Here is a 24777-nt window from a genome sequence, read left to right as displayed (position 1 = left end):
AATGTTTGTGTTGTATCGGAGGTGGCCCTGGCATTGAGCTGATCCCTCATCCGGGGAGGCCCTCCATGTCCTTGTGTGGTTAAAAAAGTATGTATGTGATCTATAGATTAATTCCTCTCCCGACAGGTCGCGGCCCTGTAAGGCCTGTGTGTTGTTGAGTCCTATAAATGAACCTAAAAGGAAGAGGTTAAACTAAGGTAAAGAAAGAAAGAAAGAATGAATGAATCCAGCGTTTTCGGATGCGACAAATCGATTTAATTACGTAGTTCTCGACTTTGGAAGAACTCATTTAGGGGTTAAATAACCTTTGCGATTATTAATTGATTAATTTCTACGGTATAATAAGCAACAAAATTGTTGTAAGTTCGAAGATTTAATCTTGGAAGTGAGTCTAAGAATTTTGATGAAATAGGGTGAATATAATTTTCGGGCGCGAGAATCATTTCGACTTTGGGAAAACTCATTTAGGGGGATTAAATAATAATTATATTGATTTCTACGATCTAATAAGAAACTGTTGTGTTTGAAAATGTTATCTTGGAAACGGGCCTAAGGAAATTGGGTGAATCTAGTTTCCTGGCACGAGAAAGCGATTTAACTAAGTTTCTATTTTGTGGAAGCTCATTTTGGGAGAGAGGAATTAAATAACCGGATTGATTTCTATGATCTAATAAGATTCTATTCTTTACCAATAAAATAAAGAAAACTCATAAAGATTATTTTGTTATAAATGAGCTGTGACTTGCAGGCCAGAGAACGAGGGTCTGCCCTGCAGAGGGAGCGACCGCAGGTTCAGGACTTGTTTCGCTGAACAGTGCGGTAACGTTCAGCGAACGACGATAAGAGACTTCGCGGACCAGATCTGCTTGCGGGCGAGGGAAGTCGACACAGAGCTGCTTGGAACGGGACTGCAGAGGATTAGCTCCGATGGTGAGTATAGTTTAAACTATAATCCACATGTTTGCTTCACTAGCCGTCAACTGCAGCAGCATAATCGTCAGATATCTTCTTCTGCCACGAACTCTTCTCCCGTTCACCATTCCTTCCAGTGCATCCTTCAGTAAGCAGTTTCTTCTCAGCCAGTGACCCAGCCAATTTGTTTCCCTCTTCCTGATCAGTTTCAGCATCATTCTTTCTTCATCCACTCATTCCAACACAGCTTCGTTTCTTATTCTGTCTGTCCATTTTACACGCTCCATCCTTCTCCATATCCACATTTCAAATGCTTCTATTCGCTTCTCTTCATTTCGTCGTAATGTCCATGTTTCTACCTGCCACACAAAGCACTTCACTAACCTCTTCCTTAGTTCTTTTTCTAGAGGTCCGCAGAAGATGCTCCTTTTTCTATTAAAAACTTCTTTTGCCATTGCTATTCTCATGTTTACTTCTTGACAGCAGCTCATGTTACTGCTTATAGTACACCCTAAGTATTTGAAGCTGTTCTACTGCCTCATTTAGAATTCTCAAGTGTACCTTCTTTACTTTTCTTTCTATGACCATGGTCTTTGTCTTATTGGCATTTATCTTCATTCCATACTGCTCACAGCTGTCATTTAGCTCCAGTAGCATATCCCTTAGTATCATCTCCTCTTCTGCTAACAAGCCATATCATCAGCAAATCTTACACACTTTATTCTTCTTCCTCCTACTATCACTCCTCCCATGTTCTGAAAAATAGTTCTTCACTAAATCCTTCCAAGTAGATGTTGAACAGGGTAGATGATAAAGGATGTCTTTGTTATACTCCTCTCCCTATTTCACTTCCTTCTGACATTTCTTCTCCTATCCTGACTTTGACTCTTTGTTTCATATAAAGGTTATTGAACAGCCTCCTCTATTTCCAATTCACGCCAATTTTCTTTAGGATCCCCATCAGTTTATTCCAATCCAATCTGTCAAACGCCTTTTCCAGGTCCACAAATACTATATACATTTCTTTATTCTTCTCTAGGTATCTTTCGCCGATTGTTCGTAGCAGTCCAATTATATCTCTCGTACCTTTTCCTTCCTGAAGCCAAACTGCTCTTCTTCCAACTTTTCTTCCATCTTAGAATATAAACGTCGATTCAGTATTCGCAGAAAAATCTTCGCGAGCGCGATATCAGGCTGATAGTCCTGAACTCGTTACATTTCTTGGCATTATTTTTCTTCGGTATTGGAAGTAACACCGTCTCCATAAAATCTTCAGGCGAGTCGCCTTGCTCATATATTTCGTTGCATAATGATAGAATTTCCTTCTTGTCTCACCCAAGCATAAAGATACACATTCTATTTTAATTGTAATGTCAAAAAGTTATTAATCGTTAGCGTGGAAAGCATTGACCTCTGATAATTTCTTTTCCAATCCAATAGCATAAATGTATAATATAATGTGCACAGGTAGCACTTAATGAATCATCATTTTTCAGCCGAAGAAGCGTGCACTGTGTGGTGTTACAAGAGAAATGGAGGATCCAAGAGCCGAGGCTGGAATTTTCCCGACGGCACGGCATGTCAGAGTCATCGATCACGCTACGGGAAGTCCATGTACTGCATCGCTGGAAGATGTGAGGTATTGTAGCCGTAGTTCCCCATTCACTTTTCCTTCTCAATTTTCCCTTGACGACGAAACTTCTGTACAGATGCTTAAAGCTGCATTGAATATATCCAATAAGAAAACACACCACGGACACAAGAAGGCGACTACAGCTAGACATCATCAAACTAATGGAGACAAAAAGAACAACGCAAAGACAAACATGCAGACAAAGACAGACGTCCGAAACGCCGTACAACGTTTTGAGGCACGCAGATGGCAAAGACCTGCAGACTTAACAGCAACAGAATCCACAACCCACTACGGTACGATAAAACCAATATGAGGGAAACACCCAACCACAAACCATCCATTACACAATGGACAACAAATAGTTCATGACACGTGTGGCAAACTAGATTGTCTCAGCCATACTATAGAAAATATACACATCATACCAAACCACACTCGACCCCCCAGCACCTAACTCATATTACGAAATATATCACACAAAACTCATAAGACTTATACCAGCCACTTCGCGATCGGTCGACGATTCACTATTTGACATCACCCCACTATAGGCCTACTTCGTTCCATAGGGCAGGAGATGTAAACATTGCTGGCAAAGGAGGAGAGAAGTATAATTTATTTATTTATTTATTATTTTGCTAACAATTGTAACATAAAATATAATATATACTACAGAAAAACTTTAGCTCGCCCCTGAAAGAGTAGAACTCGTGCTCAGGGGCGGATTCCTGAATTGAAATTAATAATTATACAATACAATTTGTCTTATGTCTACTATGCAGTTATAGTATATAAATTTAAATTTACAATTTTTCAATTTTTATAAAATCCAAACATAACTTTTTAAATTTAATACTAGAACTATTAGAATTGACAAGATTAGGATATTTAAATAAAATATATATTATTTTAATGTACCGAAGTACATATGATATTTCCATGCAGATATTCTGCGTCATCATACGAGTGCACCCCAGCACATGTATGGACTTCGGTCCTACGTTCATAGACATCTATGACGTAATGCAGAGGGCGACCTCTAGAGGGAACCCAAGAGTTGGAACTTAATCTGAGACGATTCTGTCCGACGCCGGGGTGGGTATCCGGTGTGGCTTAGTGGATAAAGCATCAGCACGTAGAGCTGAAAACCCGGGTTCAAATCCCGGCGCCGGAGAGAATTTTTCTCCGTTCCATTACTCTTTCATCGTTTAAATATAAATTTGTTATATATTCTTGGGCCTAAATTACTACTATGATTAAATACTGTAACAGTGTTGCATTTTGGTTCAAACAATCTTAAAGAATTCATACCTTTTGTTTCATAACTATGAGAATACAATTCAAAATTATTTCGATTTTTATGTATGAATTTTATTAATACAATATAATAAATTTGTCTTACGTTAAGTACATTAAAGTCTAAAAACAAATTTTGAGATGGAAAATCAATAGGTTTATGAAGACATATTTTAATTATTTTCTTCTGTAATAAATAAATTGGATTAAAATTGGATTTAAATGAGCTACCCCATCCTATAATTCCATACATAATTACCGATTGAAATAAAATTAAATATATTGTGCGTAATGAACTTATTGACAAGTAATTCCTCAATAAAACAAAATAATGTACCATTTTACGTAAGTTATTACAAAGGTAATTAATGTGTTGGCTCCATTTTAAATGATTATCGAAAATTATGCCTAAATACTTAACTTCAGAGGACTCTTTAATAACCGGACATTTACACTGTATAAGACAACAATCAGAATTATGTAATTTAATACTTAATATACTGTAGATGTAGGAGGTTTGTTACATTTTTCAGATAATGAAAATGGAATAATTATGGTGCTATTCAACTAATGGTAGAAGTCTCATTCCACGCTTATCTTGAAGTTGGGCGGAGGAGAACGCTTCAGACTGCCCAACTTCAAGACAAGTGTGGAATGAGACCTCTGTCATTGGTTGAAGAGCAATTATACTTATCTTCTCCTCTGCCAGCAATGTTTACATCTCCTGTCATACATTATGGAGCGAAGTATAGATATCTTCTTTTTGCTGTTATGACTTATGCCTTTCGATCTGTTCCGATCTCAAGGCCATCACTTCCTGAGACTTCCGTTCTTCTTCTGCCTCTAGGTTGATAGCCTATTTGAAAAACATATCTGAAACCCGAATTTCTTCCATTCTTGACAGATGGTCTTTCCAATTTTGCGTAACTACAAAAATGTTGTTATTTTCTAACCTTATTTTTTGTATTCTATCTCATCTGATACAGAAATTTTCAAAAATCAAATTTTCCCTTGGTTTATCAATTGATAGGCTAAATATTTTTTCTTCAATATTTGGTGCTAAGAGGGATGAGGTTACAGGAGAATGGAGAAAGTTACACAACGCAGAGCTGCATGCATTGTATTCTTCACCTGACATAATTAGGAACATTACGTAAATCCAGACGTTTGAGATGGGCAGGGCATGTAGCACGTATGGGCGAATCCAGAAATGCATATAGAGTGTTAGTTGGGAGACCGGAGGGGAAAAGACCTTTGGGGAGGCCGAGACGTAGATGGGAAGATAATATTAAAATGGATTTGAGGGAGGTCGGATATGATGGTAGAGACTGGATTAATCTTGCTCAGGATAGGGACCAATGGCGGGCTTATGTAAGGGCGGCAATGAACCTCCGGGTTCCTTAAAAGCCAGTTAGTTAGTTAGTTAGTTAGTTAGTTAGTTAGTTAGTTAGTTAGTTAGTTAGTTAGTTAGTTAGTTAGTTAGTTAGTTAGTTAGTTAGTTAGTTAGTTAGTTAGTTAGTTATTCAGTATTAATGCCCATTTATTATATTCCTCTATAAATTTTCTTGTCATATATTCTAAATCAACATAAGCTTGGGCCATTGATAACTGATCATCAGCAAAATGTGGCGTAACTTGTATACAATGTTATATTATTAGAGTAAAAAGAGGTATTCCCATACAGAATTAAATAATCGAAATTAGAATTAAAATGCAGAATTAAATAACAAACTTTAGGGGCCGTATTCATAGACATTCTTAGCGCGGGCTTCCGGTGGATGATCAGCGAACTAACGCTTTTCGTATTCATAAACCAGTGTTAGCAATATAATATAATACGAATCCTGTACAAGTAAACAGTCGATAGTCGGGGCTAGTTTAGCACGCTCGTAGCGCGGGCTAGCGAAATGTCTATGAATAGCACAATAAGAATTTTTCTTGGGGCAACTCTGAAAAGACTAGGAAAGAAAGAACTTTCTCGACAAGAGGACTATTACAGCAGTGACACATCTCCCACCCTGCACAATATCTATGAGGTAGATATTCCCCTCCCCAATAGTCCGCTAATAGAAATGTACAATACGCAGACGACGTCGCCTATTGGACCACCCACCCCTGATCCCCTCCGCAAACAAGTTACTGAACTCAGGCAATATCTAAATTGGACCAATAAGTGATGGAACATATTCAACACGGAAAACACAAACAAACCAATCACAATAGCAAAACGTTCAACTATCCTATCTGGCGCCATCTAGGAATTCCCCTCACCTCCAAACTCTCCTGTAGCAAAGTAACAGGATAAATCGCAATAAAGAGAAAGCCAGTAGGGGAAGTTATCCACACCCACATGAAATGTGTATTCGACAGAACACTCGCCTATCATATAGAGTGTCTGGTGAGCTAGTAGGGGAAAAGTGGAAGGGGTCGTGGGCGGAGCTTCTACGTTTTGCTTATTGTGATTTTCCCAAGTGGCAAAACCTGGAGGAAATATAACGCGTCAACAAAGCAATAAGTTACCTAAAATTGTAAGTGGCATCAATTGTCAGGCTGCATCACCAAAACACTCCTCCGTCTATAAAAGCAACGGTTCCATCCCTTTGCATACGCATTACCATCTTGTTCACACAAACCCCTCCCACAACCCAATCAAAATTCGAAGTTCACGAAAGTAGAATTGTCCGCCAAGTAATATAACCAATGGAAAATAAGAATGATACAGTAATGGAAGATCAATTGCCGAATAAACCTATTTCGTATGTTCTGGTGTAAACAAAGCCTACAGTCCCAGCAACAAAACATAATAATTGAAGGCTTTTTATGGAAAACGATGTAATTGTCAAATGATAAGCCCTAAATTTTTCAGGAAATAAAGAAAAAAATGTTATGGAGATATATGTACCAAGAGCAATTTTTGGGCAAATATTTGAACTAAATGTGAATAGGCACTTTGCATCTATATCTTTTTCTACATTGTTAGAAACAATACATAAAACGTTTTCAATGAAAAACCGAAGTGAGACTTCCTAGAATAGACGGCATTTCGGAAGGCGGTCTGCTGTTATATGCGCCGTAGCATTTCTAGTATGTGACGTCACAAGCTTGTACAGTAGAACCAATCGGAATCAGTCTATAACAAGTACTTCCCGAGTTAGTTTGTTCACGTGTGAGTGTTTCAATACATTGAATAAGTAAAACTAACATTTACTGTTTGTGTGTAAGATAAATAAATGGAAGAAGAGACTGTAAAAAGACAAGTATTGCACAGGCAGGTGCGGAAAATAGTGTTTAAGGTGTATAATTATTTTAAAAACTTTGACGAACAGAACGCTGCCGGCCATCTTGATGCTGGACGCAACGTTGCCAACGTCCAAGAAACGACTGCAGAAGCATGTGGTGTGGGACTGAGAACCGTGCAAAGAATATTGTTAGTGAAGGAAAGAGTGTTTGTTTGGTGTCATGCTTACAGTAATCAACGGCTAAGTTAATTATTGTCTTTTGATAACTGAAATTCTCTCCTGCGCTATTTGTATTGCACGTGCGCGTGAAGTACGATGTGGCAATGTTGTATGCTGCCTTGCTCTCTCTATCTGTCTCTCTCGACGCAAACGCTAGCAGACTACCGCCTTCCGAATTGCCGTCGACTCTAGCACTTGTACATTGGTTGGATAAAAAGTTATGGCAACACTGCTATCACGTGACGATGGTGCGTTCGAGAGCTGCCAGCTATGTGGAATGAACAAGGACTGTTAGATGAGTTAGTGCAACTAGCGGCGACAGTCCTCTGTCAATCTACTGCAGTGTGTAGAACGTTGACTTTCACAGGGATAGTGCGAGCGCCCTAAGACCATGTTTACAAAACTAGAGCAACGTTTCTGGATCAAAATTGAAATGGCATGAGGTCGTAGTGCACAAGAATGTTTTCTGGGACTGCGTGAAGCATGTGGCGATGCAGCGTTGCCATATCGCACAGTGGCATGATGGATTAAAGCATTCCGGGAAGGTCTTGTTGGCTTTCTTGGACGAGTCGTCGCTATGGACGAAACCTGGACTCGCTCGTATGAACCAAACTTGAAACACCAATCAAATGAATGGAAACATCCTGCTTCTCCTCGTCCAAAGAAAGTGCGCCCTATACAAAGCGCTGTGAAGAAGTTGTTCATGAAATTGATGGGGTAATACTGCACCACGCTGTACCTCCAAGGCAGAGGTAAACGCGGACTATTACTGCAGGTTCCTGCAGCACCACCATCGTCCAGCCCTCAGGAGAAAACTAAGACACTTGGTGGTACAGAATCCCATCATTCTTCATGATAATGCAAGGAGTCACACCGCTGCTGCTGTCAAGGACCTCTTGCGCCGCTGGCAATGGGAGATTCTGGAACATCCACCGTACTCACCCGATATGAGTCCATGCGATTACGATTTTTTCACTAAAGTGAAAGAACCACTGCGTGGGACTCGGTACAATACCAGAGATGAACTTATCCGTGCTATAGGGCGGTCAATACGGAACATCAACAAAGATGGACGCGCTGATGGTGTACGACGCCTTCCAAACATTTGGCAAAAGGTGATAAATAAGGGGGCGACTACATAGAAGGTACGTAAATGTTGTACCCCTGTGAATAAAGCAATGTCAGAAATATCGAACTGTTGCCATTACTTTTTATCCAACCTTAGTATAATTTCCCACAAATACTGCTCAAACACTTCAGCCCACAATCGATTTCATCAATCGAAATGCCACTCGAGAATCAACAGACAAGTTTACTTCTTACGTACTGTATGTTTCTCATTCTGAATTTTCCTTGTAAATATGTAGGCTTACACAGGATTCCATGTTTTTAGTTTGCACTGTTTATGCAGCCTTACAGTCACAGGGCTTGATCAACTGAACGTGCCGTAAGTTCAACGTTTTGTCCAGCAGTGACGCATTGGACCACCTCGTAAAAGAACACTGTGTGTGATGTGCTGCAGGAGTTCGTATGCGACAATTACGACATGGCGCCGTTCAGCACGCTGCCCGAGATGTGCCCCGTGTCCTCTCGGCTGCAGGTGTCGCGCAACAAGGGCAGGCGGCGGGAGGTGCCCGAGCTCCGGAGGCTGTGGAGCCCCGCGAGCGGCTGCCACTTCAACTGCCTGGCCCCAGGACGAGGCCTGCGCCTCGTAGTGGCCAAGGACATCAAGTGCAGGCTGGAGGACAACTGCGAGGGCGGCCGCGTCACCAGCATCCAGCTCTGCGAGCCCGACAAACTGGTGAGTCCTCGCTGCTATTCCACTGGTCCCTTCTGGCTATGTTTAAGGTGCAAAAGAGAAAATTGCCGGTATGACTTTCGACATGAAAGAATGAAACAACGGGAAAATGGGAGGAGAAACATTTATAAGGCACACGATAAAAATCGCATCCTTGCAAGGGTTCTTGGGACTCATCTCAACCTTTATACGAAGGGAGGAGGGACATTTATAAGGCACACGATAAAAATCGCATCATTGCAAGGGTTCTTGGGACTCATCTCAACCTTTATACGAACTCCTAGCCTAAAGGTCATTTGTCCCACTTCGTTCACTCTCTGCCATTGCAGGAACTTCAACCTTTTGACATAAAATGTTTACTCTGGTCATTCTTGGTACCGTGGAAACAGATATAAGTGGTTTTCCATACGATCCGTCTGACTCCATTCTTCACTATAATAAAACAATTAGCCGCCGGCGTGGCTCAGTCGGTTAAGGCGCTTACTTGCCGGTCTGAAGTTGCTCTTGGGCGCGGGTTCGATCCCCGCTTGGGCTGATTACCTGGTTGGGTTTTTTCCGAGGTTTTCCCCAACCGTAAGGTGAATGCCAGGTAATCTATGGCGAATCCTCGGCCTCATCTCGCCAAATACCATCTATCACCAATTTCATCGACGCTAAATTTATTTATTTTTAAAATTTTAGGCCTATTTATTTATTTAATACTTTACACTTGAGCTACATTAGGCATTGCAGCCCGAAAGAGCAGAAGCTCGTGCTCGGGCGCAGTTCAGATCAGTTATACAAAATATATCACAAAATTAAGAGAGTTCATTGAGCACAATAACATTAATAAATGGTAAAATACATACGGCATGTAATAATAGGGTCTATATACAAATAGAAGATACAAAAGTACATAAATATTAGAGTATCAATTTTTAACTCAATTAGCTTCAACAATTAATTAATTAATCTGATTTATTTCTTAAATCTATGTGTGTTAAGTGTATTTAGCTCAGGGTAAGCTCTAATTAATAACCTAGTAGTTGATACATCTTCGTTAAATAACCAACTAAAAAAAAGCAATTGAAAGTTTAAAAAAAATCATAGTTCAAAAAATGCAAATTTGAGATATTAAGAATATGGTGAGCATAGTATTGTAGCGGAGTTGTTAGGGGAAAAACACCATATGCATATGTTATAGGAATGGAAATTTTCAGTGGTTTTCATGAAACAACCATAGTCCAAAGACTTTTATTTTGTGAAAACAGTCATTGTTAAGCCAGGACGATGGTAGCATTTACAGATGTCCCATTCATATCATCTTGAAAAACATTTATCCATACAATTTTAAACTGCAGTAGATTGGTAGTTCTGTTTCTTACGTATGCGGCAAAAGCCACCTCAGAGAAAATTACTTTGACACGTGAATTGTATTAGTTATGGAGTCATCTTTAGCTGCAGAAATAACTGCAAGAAAGAAACATAAGCAACGAAAGAAGAAGAAACAGGATATAATAAAGAAAAAGAAGATTAAAGGAGAGGCATACTTCAGCCATAACAGAGAATTTAAAAAAAAACAACCATTACCCACAGTTACCTACAGTTACACATGCAGCCTATTTCTATGAGGCAATTTAAGTTATAAACGTAGCTACTTAAGTTTTCCCAAGTTTCTACAATACCTTAAGAAATGAAGAGTACAGGGGAAAAAGGGGGGATGTCCACTTTTAAACAATTCTCAGGAAACCAATTTTAAAATGTAATAATAATAATAATAATAATAATAATAATAATAATAATAATAATAATAATAATATTTATTAATACTATACACTTGAGCTACATTAGGCATTGCAGCCCGAAAGAACAGAAGCTCGTGCTCGGGCGCAGTTCAGATCAGTTATACAAAATATATCACAAAATTACGAGAGTTCATTGAGCACAATCACATTAATAAATGGTAAAATACATACAGCATGTAATAACAGGGTCTATATACAAATAGAAAATACAGAAGTACATGAATATTAGAGTAACAATTTTAACTCAATTAGCTTAAACAATTAAATAATTAATCTGATTTGTTTCTTAAATCTATGTGTGTTAAGTGTACTTAGCTCAGGGTAAGCTCTAATTAATGTATTATATATTTTGGGTCCAAAATTTCTGCTGTGTTTTAATCCAGCAGTTGTGTGGCATTTGGGAGTATTTAGAAAGAAACTGTAGTTTTGTCTCGTCTGGTATTCATGAGGATCATATTTAAATTTATTGTGGTTTTTATGGAAGTAAATCAGCAATTTTTGTTTATAAATTTGTTCTAAATTTGATATGCCAAATTCCTGAAAAATTAATTTTGTTGGGTAATCAAAAGGTTTATATAGACAAATTTTGATAATTCTTTTTTGGAGCAGATTTAAAGGACGGAAAGTCGATTTTGCCATTCCTCCCCAACCTAAAATACCATACTGAATTATTGATTGAAACAGAGCTAAGTACACAGTACGCAGGACATAAACAGGTAAATAAGAGCGTAGAATGGAAAATTTGTGGATTGTTTTACGCAATCTGTTACACAGAAAGGAGATATGCTTGTCCCATTTTAAATGTTGGTCAATAATAATGCCCAAATATTTAACTTGTGAGGATATACTCAAAGCGTTACATGAGCAAGTAGGTAGGTTACAATCATGTATAGTTATGTTTATATTATTATTTATTTCTAGTTGCTCAAGGCCATGTGATGTTAATGAAAATGGTATTAATTTTGTTTTAGAAACGTTCAAATGTGAAACTCTATCATTCCGAATATAATACTGAGGATTTAACCAGCAGTTATTCTGTGACTAAGAACTTTCTTCCCCTGTTCTAAGTGTAGAATGAATTCACTTCATATGAAGTATATAAGGGAATGGAAATCTGAATTTTGCCTGAAAGTGGACATCCCCCCTTTTTCCCCTGTACTCTTCAAATGGCATAATGAATTTCTTGCTTGAAGTGTCAACAACACCCATGCCAGATAGTTTTTTGTTTCTCCTGAAAATTTATGTTTTTGGACTGTGTTTTTTTTTAACCTTCAATTTAATGCACGGTTAGCATGTCTGACACTGAAACGAGCGGGCAAGGGTTCAAATCCCAGTTGAGACAAGTTGCCTGGTTGAGGTTTTTCCAGGGTTTTCTCTTAACCCATTAAGACTAAAATAAAAAATCTAATTATAATATTAAGTATCGGTACCAAAATTTGCTGTAGTTATAAATATTTATTTACTACTTTTAAACAAGATTCCTTATAAAGTGTAATATAGGTTGTAAGACCAATTCCGTAATTTATTTATGACTTGAAATTATACACTATACGCTTGTAGGCCTACTTGAAAAAGTGCTGATGAAAGTAGGGCTACTGCCTTATTTATTTTACTTGTAACCCATTGCAAACATAAGACCAATATTTAAGTTTCAAATTCAAAGGAAAATATCTTAATAAAATTCATCTCTCTCTACAGCAGGCATGTCAAAACCCTGCACATTGTGCAACTGTCTCTGTGCGATGTGCATTCTCTATTCCCCTACCTGGAGGGAGTGAATCGCCTTGGAGGGGAACGCGACAGGGCTATACAATACCTGCAGCAGCTTTTGTTTCAGTAAAACAGTTTCAGTACGAGTGCCGATTTGGCTGTCTGTGAATGAGTTATGATAAATAAAGTGAGGAGTTCACAGATAACGGAGAAGAGAAATTAGGAATCGTGTAACATAATTGTTATAATGTTTTCCTCAGCCAACAATAATAATTATTTTAAAATGAAAGGTTTTCATCAGTCTATGTCGAGGTAATAGTGTTGTGAGGTGACAATTTAGATCAGATTAGTAAAGTTCTCAAAATATGACATTGCCAGCGCTTGTTTCTTAATGAGTACTCTCACGGCAAAACGTACTTGACAATGGGGTTGTTTTGGAGTCTGTACTAACACAGCCATCAAAGGTTAGACGACTTACCACTTTCACTTCATAAACTGGTAAGTGATGAGAATATAGTAAGGAATGCATGTGAGGCTCTTGAGGCTGTAAGGAGAGAAGAAAACAACTATTTGCAAGGCGGAAAAATTTTCTGGAAAAATATATAATGGCAAATTTTCCATCTCACTTCACAATATTAATTCAATATACTTATATTAATTAATCTTTAAATCTGACATAAAGAGAATATCGTCGCTCCACAGCTTGTGAACTACACTTTTAATTTCTTTGAGTAACGCTCCCAACTTTTCGATACTTGCTCTCAACGTTTTCAAATAAACTATATGTGAAATTAAATTCTAAGCTTAATTTATATTTATTAATATTAATATTAATTTATATTGACATACAGCAAAGAAATGATTTCAGTGTAAAAGCTTCGCAATGTCCTACTGCATGTAATTAATTGGGAGTATAATATTTTCTTCAACATTTGTGCACCAATGGTCACGTAAATAATAATGCTTGACGAACAATGAAAGAGTAGGGCCTATTACTTTAAAATAATTAGTATCTACTACATAAAATGAAATACTTGTTCGTTCCTTGTTGTTTCGAAATTACTGCAATTTTTTTTCTTCAAATACTGTATAAAAATCATATTAATAAATTATGCTTTACAAACCACTACTTTGTGAAGTATAACTGAGTAAGCCTAAAGTTTCTTGTATTACAATTGTCAAATATATACACTGATAATACCTGTGTTTTTTTTTTTCGTTCTGCTAACTATGTTTATAATGTCCAAATGTCTATTTAATCCAACCCTAGAAGCGCAGAATAGATTATTGTACACCCCTCCAGCTAAGAATGGGTAAGAGCAACGCTTGATTGATGCAACCTGCACAGACCGGCGATCCGCGCACATAACTGCACATTTAGAGTCTGATTTCTGACATGCCTGCTCTACAGATAGGTTTACTGTAGAACTGTTGGCTGATGTGTTAAATATTGAAAAAGCTGTTGGAGCCACGTGCTTTAATGAAACCGCAAACTTCTTCAGGGATGCGGCAGACTGAAGACACCATTCGAGCATGCAACCACCGTGTGCAGCAAGTACCGGGAGCGAGTGAGGAGGTTGTCTGGCTTCGGAATGCAGATCTCACCCGTGGCTCGTAAGTATTGAACCTAATGGGCATGTAGAAAAACCCTTGAGGTATCTTTCGGCAAAATTAATGTTCAATTGTCGCCCAAAGTTGAATTGTGATGCTTCATAACCCAGTTATTGAAAACAGGAGTCGTGGAAGTGGAGGAAAATGAAACAAAGAGGGTGAGACTTCATGGAAGACGCAGAAGATGAAAAAGAGAATGGAGAGTCGCGGAAGAAGCAGAGGGTCAAAAAAGAGTGTCAAATAAGGCAATTCAAAATACCACAGATATTATTTATATTATGTTGACTATTGTATTAGAGTCGACGGCAATTCGGAAGGCGGTAGTCTGCTAGCGTTTGGGTCGAGAGAGACAGATAGAGAGAGCAAGGCAGCGTACAACATTGCCACATCGTACTTCACGAGCACGTGCAATACAAATAGCGCAGGAGAGAATTTAAATTATCAAAAGACAATAATGATCTTAGCCGTTGATTACTGTAAGCATGACACCAAACAAACTCTCTTTCCTTCACTAACAATATCCTTTGCACGGTTCTCAATCCCACACCACATGCTTCTGAAGTCGTTTCTTGCACGTTGGCAACGTTGCAGCCGCATCAAGATGGCCGGCAGCGTTCTGCTCGTCAACGTTTTTATAATAATTATACACCTTATACATTATTTTCCACGCCTGGCTGTGCAATACTTGTCTTTTTACAGTCTCTTCTTCCATTTGTTTATCTTACACACACAGTAAATGTTACTTTTAATTATTTAATGTATTGAAACACTCACACGTGAACTAACGAACTCGGGAAGTACTTGTTATAGACTGATTCCGATTGGTTCTACTGTACAAGCTTGTGACGTCACATACCAGAAATGCTACGGCGCATATAGCAACCGACCGCCTTCCGAACTGCCGTCTAGTCTAGTGTTTCGTATTTTGTTACAATTATGAATTATTGTATGACACTAGGATAAATTCTGTTGTAGTTATATAAAAATAAGTCACATAGGCTATGCATATATACAGTTGAACAATATTGTACTATTCATACTACATATACAGTATTATGTATCCTTATTAAACGCTATAAATACTGAATACTGATTGTGTAAGTTCATTTTCTCAAATAGAAATGTTATAATTTTATTTGAAATTTGTCCCTTCAATCCCATTTAAAGCCTAACTATTAATTGTTGAGAGAGTGAATATAATTTCTATTGTATATAATTTGTAATCCGCCTCTGCACAGCTGTTTTGCACTGCAGACTGGCAGTAGTATTTCGTAAGCAAGGGCCGCTCTCTCCTACTCCACAGAGCATTCAGTTGCCAGGCCTCGCCCTGAGCTTATGTTTATGGAATTGTAAACAGAGTTTTGACTCGGTTTCCTATATGTATTTGCTAACAGAGGACCCCGATCGTCCCTGCCGCGTGGCCTGCCAGGACGATGAGGTGAACCACCGCTTCTACTTGGTGAACGGAGAAGACGGCTGGTTCCCATTTGGCACAGACTGCAGTCGCGGCGTACCTGAAAAGAAATCGTACTGTGTTAGTGGAAAGTGTCTGGTGAGTTTATTGATCATTGATCTTCTTGTCTCCTTTGTATCTGAACTACAACAAACATATATACATACAGTAGAACCTCTATTATCCATGGTAATGAAGGGGATGGACTGAAAGGTTAATCGAAAAAATCGGATAATCCGTACCGGACCTTAAAATATTTTCGTAAATTAAGTGATTCGTAATTTCCTCCGTGGTTTTGTGTTTAACACGCTAGGTAGAGAATCAGAAGTTCACTAATTTAAATTCGGTTGTCAATAATGTGTTTTTAAGGGGCAAATAAACTTCTTGTAATGGCTGTTAGCGGAAAGGTAGGAATAGTAGAGATCTCATGTCGTAGATTTACATACTCTATACACTTTATCCTTGATTTCTATTAAATCGCGCACAGTTGTAATATCAGTTTCGTATTCTGATGCAAGATGAGTCACAGTTTCTCTTTCCCAAACCACACAATTATTACATTTTTTTCGATACTTAGCACAACACATTTTCTTTTGACACTTACGGAATACATTTTATATAGAAGTTGTACAGTACGGCAATTCGAACAGTAGACCAAACTGTGTAAGTGTAAAGGCTTGTAATAACACTCCGTAGAAAAAAATAAGTATTAATATAACGTGCAGTAGTAGGCTACTTCATATGTTTCTGTAACAAAAAAAAAAAAGAGTGAGAGAAAGACAGTAGGATAATCCGCCAATCGGTTAATAGGGTGACTGATAATCGGGGTTCTACTGTACATACATACATACATACATACATACATACATACATACATACATACATACATACATACATACATACATACGTAAGTGTTCTGTCCAAGGGCAGGTCTTTCACTGCAAACCCAGCACTGTCCAATCTTCCCTATTTTCTGCCTTCCTGTTTCCTCATATGATCCATGTATCTTAATATCGTCTATCATCTGATATCTTCTTCTGCCCCGAACTCTTCTCCTGTTCACCATTCCTTCCAGTGCATCCTTTAGTAGGCAGTTTCTCCTCAGCCAGTGACTTAACCAATTCCTTTTTCTCTTTCTGATCAGTTTCAGTATCATTCAGCCTAATCCAAGGCCCAGCCCTCTTAGTGATGTCAAATGAAACCTTTTGAATGACGTGCGCGATGGGTGGCCTACCCATTAGGAGCCATCTTTTGTATGCTGTAGCGGAGGAAGGAGAGATTTCCGATCACTGATTTATTAGCAAAATATGTTCCATATAGCACTCAACGTTGTAACATGAGTTCATTAACAGCCTGCATTGTTAATTTAAAGTAGATGTTTGTAAATAGGTGAATATTATTTAACTGTATGAATACCGGTAGCTATTTTATGTGAATTTATGGAAAAATCATTTACATATGTCTACTTAATCGTTAAATTGACAAATGAAATCATATATAGGTATTACTCGACCGAGGCCAGTGAAGCCCTGCAGCCCGGAGCGCCACTTGTACTGCTCCTGCGTTCGTATAGCATCATCGTGATAGTTCACATTACGCCCGCGGCTACACTCGTCTCGGTCGAGTAATACCTTACTTTTTGAGATTGTAAAGAATGCCTCTTTGTGCAATTCAGAAAAAGAGTATATTCTTGTTCAGCTCCAAAGTAAATTATTCAATTTATGTAGGCCTACGTCTTTTGGATGACAGCTTAGGAAAAAACATATAGATAAACTGGAACATTACCTATTTGTATATGACAAGTAGTGTAAACTGTTGCAATACATGTAAAATGTATAATTGGAAAGTGTGTGTCATGTTTATAATACCGATCATTTCCTTGTATGCACTAGGTTAGGTTAGGTTAGGTTAGGTTAGGTTAGGTTAGGTTAGGTTAGATTAAAGTGCAATTTTAATTAAAACTTCAATGACCTTTCCATCATACGAGTCCCGTTATTCACTTCAGTCCTCTGAGTCATTCATCATAAATACTGCGTGTTATTAGCTTTGTGGAAAAAGTCTCAAGTTACTTTTTGCGTAATGAAAAGTGTGCGTTATTATTTTGTGGCATCAAAAAAAGTGGCCTAAAGATCTACTACTTAAAGGGGAGGGTAAATCAAGCAATCAGTTATATGTGATAACAATTATTTCTTTTTATGTCTCAGGAATTCGGGTCTGATGACACACCTGTGCATGAATCGGAGTACACACTGCCTTTGATTGGTCGCCTGAAGCGTAGCCTAGTCTACAATTCCACCACCATGGTGAGGACCACGTTGGACCAGACCACTCTCGACCACATCATCTCCAAGCTCAACTCCACAGGTTAGAGCCTACTACGTTAATAATTCATGAGGTTCCTGCCCCATTATCGTTTCCATCCAATAAAAGTCACCAGATTTTAGCTTACAGCTATCTGCTCTCACGGTTATTAATTTCCAGCAAATTAAATCTAGGCTGGTATGGAATGTTTTCAAGTCTTTACAACTTTTCAACTAAAAACTACTTAGAGTTGTTTGTTGTTATTAGAGGAAAAAAATTCGCTCCGGTGCCGGGAATCGAACCCAGGTCCTTGGTTCTACGTACCAAGCGCTCTAACCACTGAGCTACACCGAAGTTCAATCTACAGCACTGGATCGACTCTCTGTCCTCCAGTGTTTTTCGCTTTGTGGCCTGATCCGGTGCTGTGGATTGAACTTTGGCATAGCTCAGTGGTTAGAGCACTTGGTACGTAGAACCAAGGACCTGGGTTCCATCCCCAGCATCGGAGCGAATTTTTCTCCTCTAATAACAATTGTTACCATAACAGATATATTCTGTAAGACCAAAAAATTAATCTTTACGTACTTGGACTTGTGATGGACTGATGAGTGTGGAATATCATTATTAGGGACCGGATTTTTATGTAATATCAAGGTGTAAAATATGTACATATTTATGTAAGAAAAATAAGCTGAATATGTACCAAAATATGTAAAATCATAAAAATATTTAATATCAATATCTGGCAGGTATAACATAGGTAAGACTTTCCAGTTGTGATTTCATAGAGCACCAGACTTTTTTACCGCACACTTGACACATTACTATGTTTCCATCTGTAGTGAAAGCTTCGGCCATGATTTTATTTTTGTCGTTAGGGTTTAAGATACGGAGCCATTTTAGTTAGTTAAAAACAGTAGATAAACTCACATTGGGTGAATGCCTCTATTATTTCCTGGAACTAAGAATATTATGTTTCGTCCGAAATATATCCTTTCTTGGATAGGTAAAAAGGCTTTTTAAATCTGTGTATTTCAAATTGTAAACGTGTATTTCAAATTGTAAACTTCCCCAGCAGAATTTTTTTTTCCCTTTTAGAGAAGTAAAAATGAATAAAACCCCTAAATATATAGATTTATGTAATATCAAGCCATAATATGTAATGTGGGGTAAATATGTAGAAATATATAGTACTGTATCAAATTTTAATATGTTAATGGTAATTACAAGATTCGCAAAGATTTGTTACTTATATACGGTTAGGTTGAAAGGAATATAATAATATGTAATTACATAAAAATCCGGTCCCTAATCATTATACACCCTGTTCAGGCTAGAGGTATCAAGAAATGATTGTTCACCATTTTTTAACGGAAGGATATTTTATTATTATATGTTCGGCACAGGATGCAGAAACTCTCCAAGATTTTATTTTTATAACAACAATGCTAGAAATCTATATAACAAAGCAAGAAAATTGAAGAAAACAAAGAAGATACGATTTATCATTGCGATTTATGCCATGAATTGCTAACATTCTAAATGAACATAAAATTTGGACACCACAGCAGAACGTGAAGTGTGTGGTTTAGCTTGCTGAATTTAAATCTCTTACCAGAGTTCTTTATTTCTTCTGTTTCAGACAATTGTAACCACCAATATGGTTCCTACGGCAACCAGTTCTCTATAGATCTAAACAATCCAGTGCACGTAGAAGTGAAGACAGGAACAGGGCAGTTCAACAATGAAGCGCGAGGTTACGAAGACATCTGGAGATCTCCAGGCTGATGGTGATTATGATAGATGCACTCATCAATTATTCTGTGATATTTGGAGGTGTGTAGCTATGTAGAACATTAGCTTTCATGTAACGGTTTGTCTTGTAGACAGTGTGGCAAAACATACAACCAAAAATAAATAACTAACACAACAGGATCCATTTACGCAACAGCATAAAGAATTGACAATTATACTCTAGGAAACAGTCCATATTGGAAATGTTTTTCCTTATTATAGTACAATCTAATATTGCCCTTCTTACAGACGTAAGATTTGAGGCAGTAAGTCTCGTGTAGGCTATAACTTAGTAGTATTGTTTGATTCATGTACTTACATTCGGTAAGAATTGAATATCGTCGAATTCTACACAAGATTGCTTAAGTTCACCGAATGGTTTTCATTTAAATGTAGATTTCGTCCTTATTTTAAATTACCTTAAGTATGTGTAAATGGACTCTTATGATAAAATACAGTACAAAGTTGGCGACAAAAACATTTAATAACTGATTAACCCATTTAGTAATTGTGACATTTGTTTTTGTAGCTTGGTAGTAGTTTGGAAATATGAAGATATGTGCATCAAGGTTTGTGAGTAGAACGTGGTGCTACAGGAAAAGATATGGGTGAAGGAATAACCAGATCCCTGATTCTTTACGTATGTGATAGAAGTAATGACTTGCAGAAGTCTTTAAATAGCTGTTGACTTGGTGAGTACCAGAACTAGCTACAGACCAAAGGACATAGAAATTTGATCCTGGGCAAAGGCAAGAGATTTTTCTTTTATTGTAACTTCCAATATGGAAGTCATCCTTGATGGTCCAGTGGTTACTGTAGGCCTCCTTGGAATGAATTGTACCTAGAGTAAGAGTTTCAGTGATTAGATTATTTATCGCCAGTTTGATCATTACTGTACCGGTAGTTTTGAAGATGATCAAGAGGAAGAACAATTGTTTGTATGCATCTGAAGTCTGATTAGTGTAATACGTAGCTAATCGGTGATGTATGCAATGGAAGGGGAAAGGAACTGGCCATCCTACCCCATTATCTTCTGCCCTAGTTGTCTCATAAGTGGTGCCTTGTTGGTACAGACCTGTCTTTGGACAGTTGTCTAAACAACAATCGAAGTTTTCTGCTGGCACCTAGACAGAGTCTGAAGGTGTTGCAGAGAAAATTACTAGAGGTATGATCAGTGAGAAATGTGATGTAGCTCTTTTAGAGGATGAGTGTGTAATATCCAGGACGGCTCCATGCTCTCTTGGGGGACATGCTTCTCCTTCCTGTGAAGCAAGTCTCCACACATTGGTGACCCATCCAGGTCGCCAAGTCCTGTGCAATGAGAATCAAGTGTATATATGTAAGCAAGTTCTCAGTATAGAGGTTGGTAATAATGGTGACAATGTATTTATGAAGGATTTTTCATTCCATTGTAGTACATAGTATTTATAAAAATAATAAAAGAACAAAAGCTACCTTCGTTTTGGTTTTTATCTCCCTTATTCCCTTTCCTTATGCACAGACAACTAATTTATCCACCATGTGTCATGACCTGTATTTATTTCCATATTGCGTTGACAGATTATGATGAACTCTTTTCCATTAAGGCTATTGAAATAGTTGAATTTTGACATATTTTTTATTTTCGCACTAAAAATTGTACTGTTTCATGAGTATTATCGTGAAAATTTTATGGCATAATATCAGTGTATTAAATTTACAAATGAATTTGGTAGAAGTTGTGTTAATTCAAGAGTTATGTCTAACCAAAACTTTAAATTAATTATCTCAAAAAAGAGATTTACTACATTTTCGACAAGTATTCACTTGTATTTCTTAGTAGTTACAGCTAAAGTGATGAAACTTGGCATACTTGTTCATTAATATCTCTGTTGTGAAATGGAGCTTTTGATTTGCTGTATTTAGCATAGTTTTATTTCTAGAAAATTATACGTACAGCAGTATTATTCTTTTATTAATGTTTGAACATTGAAGAAATTATATATATCTTGACTACACAACTTTTAACATTATATCACTTTGGAAAACATATTATGGGTCCTTCCTCGTGTTAAATTTTACATTACCTCGTTAGCGCCTTTAGTTTGTTTTTCCTGTGGGGGTGTGTTTGTGTAGTGTAATGTGGAGTCAAAGAGTGTGTGTGTTCTGAAATTGAGTTGTGTGTTGAGAATTTCATTTGGATGTGTTCTTGGATATATATATATATATATATATATATATATTTTTACAGATGAACAAATTAGAGTAGGGCATTACTAATGCTTCATTGAACACACAATATGCAGTGTTACAGTGCCATTAAGAATAAATTAGATAAAAGAAGTTACGATTTTTTTATGTTTATGGGAAAAGATTGAAATTTATAATGTGTGCTTATGTCATTGATATGCATATTCGTAAAAATTACAACTCTCTAGCTAAAAAGCTTTGGATTTTAGAGATTTCAATAGTGTATCGCCTTAAAATCAGGTGAATACCACACAATCCAACTTGTTTCATGATGTTTGACTTGAGTGATAAGAATGACTTACTGAAGTTGCACTGTACCTATGAATTTATTTATTATACACAAATTGAAGTAGCAACCCATATTTTTTTAATGAGCCACATGAAGTCATCACTGCTAAATGACAGTATTATACAGGTGTCAAGGTGACTGATATGCCCACAAGTGGCACAAGTAAAACAAAGTAGCAGTAGTTGCAAGATGGTGGCACCTCTGTACAAGTGTACCATTGGCGAGCAGCATTCCATTGTGTGGTTTTTCTGATCAAAAGGATATTCATAAAGAAATGCTGCCTGTGTATAGTGAGCATTGCCTGTCACATTAAGCTGTCTACAATTTGAGTGCAGAAGTTCTCTGAAGGGTGGACAAGTATTAAACACTGGAACTGTCGACCTGTGGAAAACGTCATGAAGGGAAACTTGCGAAAGGTTGGTAACTTGATTCTAGCAGGCAGAATGAAGGGGACGATATGCTAGCCCAGATAATCAAAGATGATGAGTCTTGGGTGCATTATTACCAGTCCAAGACAAAGTCTGCATCAATGCTTAGATCAAATCATGCAGAGGTACCACTATCTTGCAACTGCTGCTTCTTTGTTTCACTTGTATGCACATCAATATTACTGCCATCTACTGGCGATAGCTTCAGGTGCCTCATTTAAAAATATAGGTTGCTATTTCAATTTTTAACTTACAATACTTACTATCCCTTGCAGCAACAATGGTCTTTCTTCTTCTGTCCAATACGAAGCATCTTTGAGTAGTGTTTGCTCTTTGCCATTTCCATTAATTGCTTGTATTTTCTGAAAGGAATGAGTGAAGATGATGATGCCACATAGCCTACTCTTATCGAAAAGTACCAAGGGGCCATTAGCCTTAACATCCTCATTTGACAGACAAATCACTATCAACAGTGACATATATCTTCTCTTCATATGCACTAAGGAGAGATTTAGGATTTAACCCAGGCATATTGGTGTAAAATCTAGTGACTAGAAGTTGTGCACCACCATCTCTCCTGGTCTCGAGGTAGAAATTTTACAAGAAAATCTGATCCCGCTGAGAATGAAACCTAGACCGGCTAGCCTGCAGGCAGATGTGCTACCACAAAGCTAACTCGGTGGACTTGTTTTGTAATATACTTACTGTGATATTTCAGCAGATCATGTAACTGATTTGCACTTGGGATTTTTTTGTTCTTCAGAAATTTATAATAATTTTGTTTATTTCTTCTTTGGTTGTTTCAATACATTCTCTGACTTTGACTATTCGTGTTATTTTCACTTGTAGTTGTTTTCTTTGGGAGATTGTATTTATTTTGAAAATGTTATCTCTAAATTGAAACCATTTTTCGAAATATACTTCATCATTCTGAAAAATCTGTTTCTCCACGACAGAATTATTGTCATAACAGAAAACAGCCATGGCACCACAGAAATTGCCATGCCTACGACTGATTGTACTATTATGTAAGCCTAAATGTTTGTGTCCTACATCAGAATATTTGGCATTCATAATATCACTGGTCATAGTCTTCAGATACCTTCTAACATACGTAGCCTATAAGTGATATATAAATCGAAATTAGGTTAGGATTTAGTTGTCAATTGCTTGGCAGTGGAAAAAAACCATCTTTGGCAAATGAACTGGATGCAATTTTATTTTCTTAGCACAGAATATATTTCAGAATGTATAATTTAGCTTTGTAAGTAGATGTGAAAGGTTTGACTGTCAAGAGGATGTGATATACGAAGTAGGTAACCTTCTTCTACTTCTATGTGTGACAGAAAAATGGCATACCCAGAAACTCACACTGCCCTCTGGAAACATATTTCGTCTTCATTGACTACATGAGTTAATGGTAAAGCAGAACAGTATCTTGGACAGTTCTATAGCTTGCGAAAGTAAAAAAAAAAATAATTGAATCAATGACATGGAAGGTAATCAAATTTTACTGGACAGATAATATATATTCATCTATAACAGAGAAATAATGTACCGGTACCATTAATTCCAAATCCAAGTCATGTCATATTCAATAGATAGTCGCCAAGAATGAAGTCATTTTGATTCAAAGTAAATTGTGGGTAATTTCATATCAATTTCAATTTATGTAAAAGATAATTCAATTAAAGCTGCTAAACAAGAATAAGATGATTCTATAACAGAGAAATAATGTACCAGTACCATTAATTCCAAATCCAAGTCATGTCATATTCAATAGACAGTCGCCAAGAATGAAGTCATTTTGATTCAAAGTGAATTGTGGGTAATTTCATATCAATTTCAATTTATGTAATAGATAATTCAATTAAAGCTGCTAAACAAGAATAAGATGATTCTATAACAGAAAAATAATGTACCAGTACCGTTAATTCCAAATCCAAGTCATGTCATAGTCAATAGATAGTCGCCAAAAATGAAGTCATTTTGATTCAAAGTAAATTGTGGGTAATTTCATATCAATTTCAAAGATAATTCAATTAAAGCTACTAAACAAGAATAAGATGATTCTATAA

General features: G+C 37.2%; 1 protein-coding gene across 2 annotated transcripts in view; it reads left to right on the top strand.

Moving 5' to 3' along the window:
- Positions 1-20779, top strand: part of LOC138699604 (A disintegrin and metalloproteinase with thrombospondin motifs adt-1-like) — a 261771-nt gene extending 240992 nt beyond the window's left edge. Inside the window, exons 11-17 of one of the 2 annotated variants that reach the window (XM_069825618.1) lie at positions 749-930; positions 2409-2551; positions 8825-9103; positions 14097-14208; positions 15600-15757; positions 17863-18022; positions 19602-20779. In XM_069825618.1, coding sequence (XP_069681719.1) covers positions 749-930; positions 2409-2551; positions 8825-9103; positions 14097-14208; positions 15600-15757; positions 17863-18022; positions 19602-19747 — 1180 coding nt within the window. In that variant the 3' untranslated portion in view covers positions 19748-20779. The remainder of the gene's footprint in view (positions 1-748; positions 931-2408; positions 2552-8824; positions 9104-14096; positions 14209-15599; positions 15758-17862; positions 18023-19601) is intronic. The other variant, XM_069825619.1, reaches the window with a different exon arrangement.
- The last annotated feature ends 3998 nt before the right edge of the window (positions 20780-24777 follow it).

The sequence above is a fragment of the Periplaneta americana genome, chromosome 5 (assembly GCF_040183065.1).
Source record: "Periplaneta americana isolate PAMFEO1 chromosome 5, P.americana_PAMFEO1_priV1, whole genome shotgun sequence".
Classification (NCBI taxonomy): Eukaryota; Metazoa; Arthropoda; class Insecta; order Blattodea; family Blattidae; genus Periplaneta; species Periplaneta americana.
Note: the sequence above shows the minus strand (reverse complement) of the source record. Positions and strands in the feature narration are given on the sequence as shown.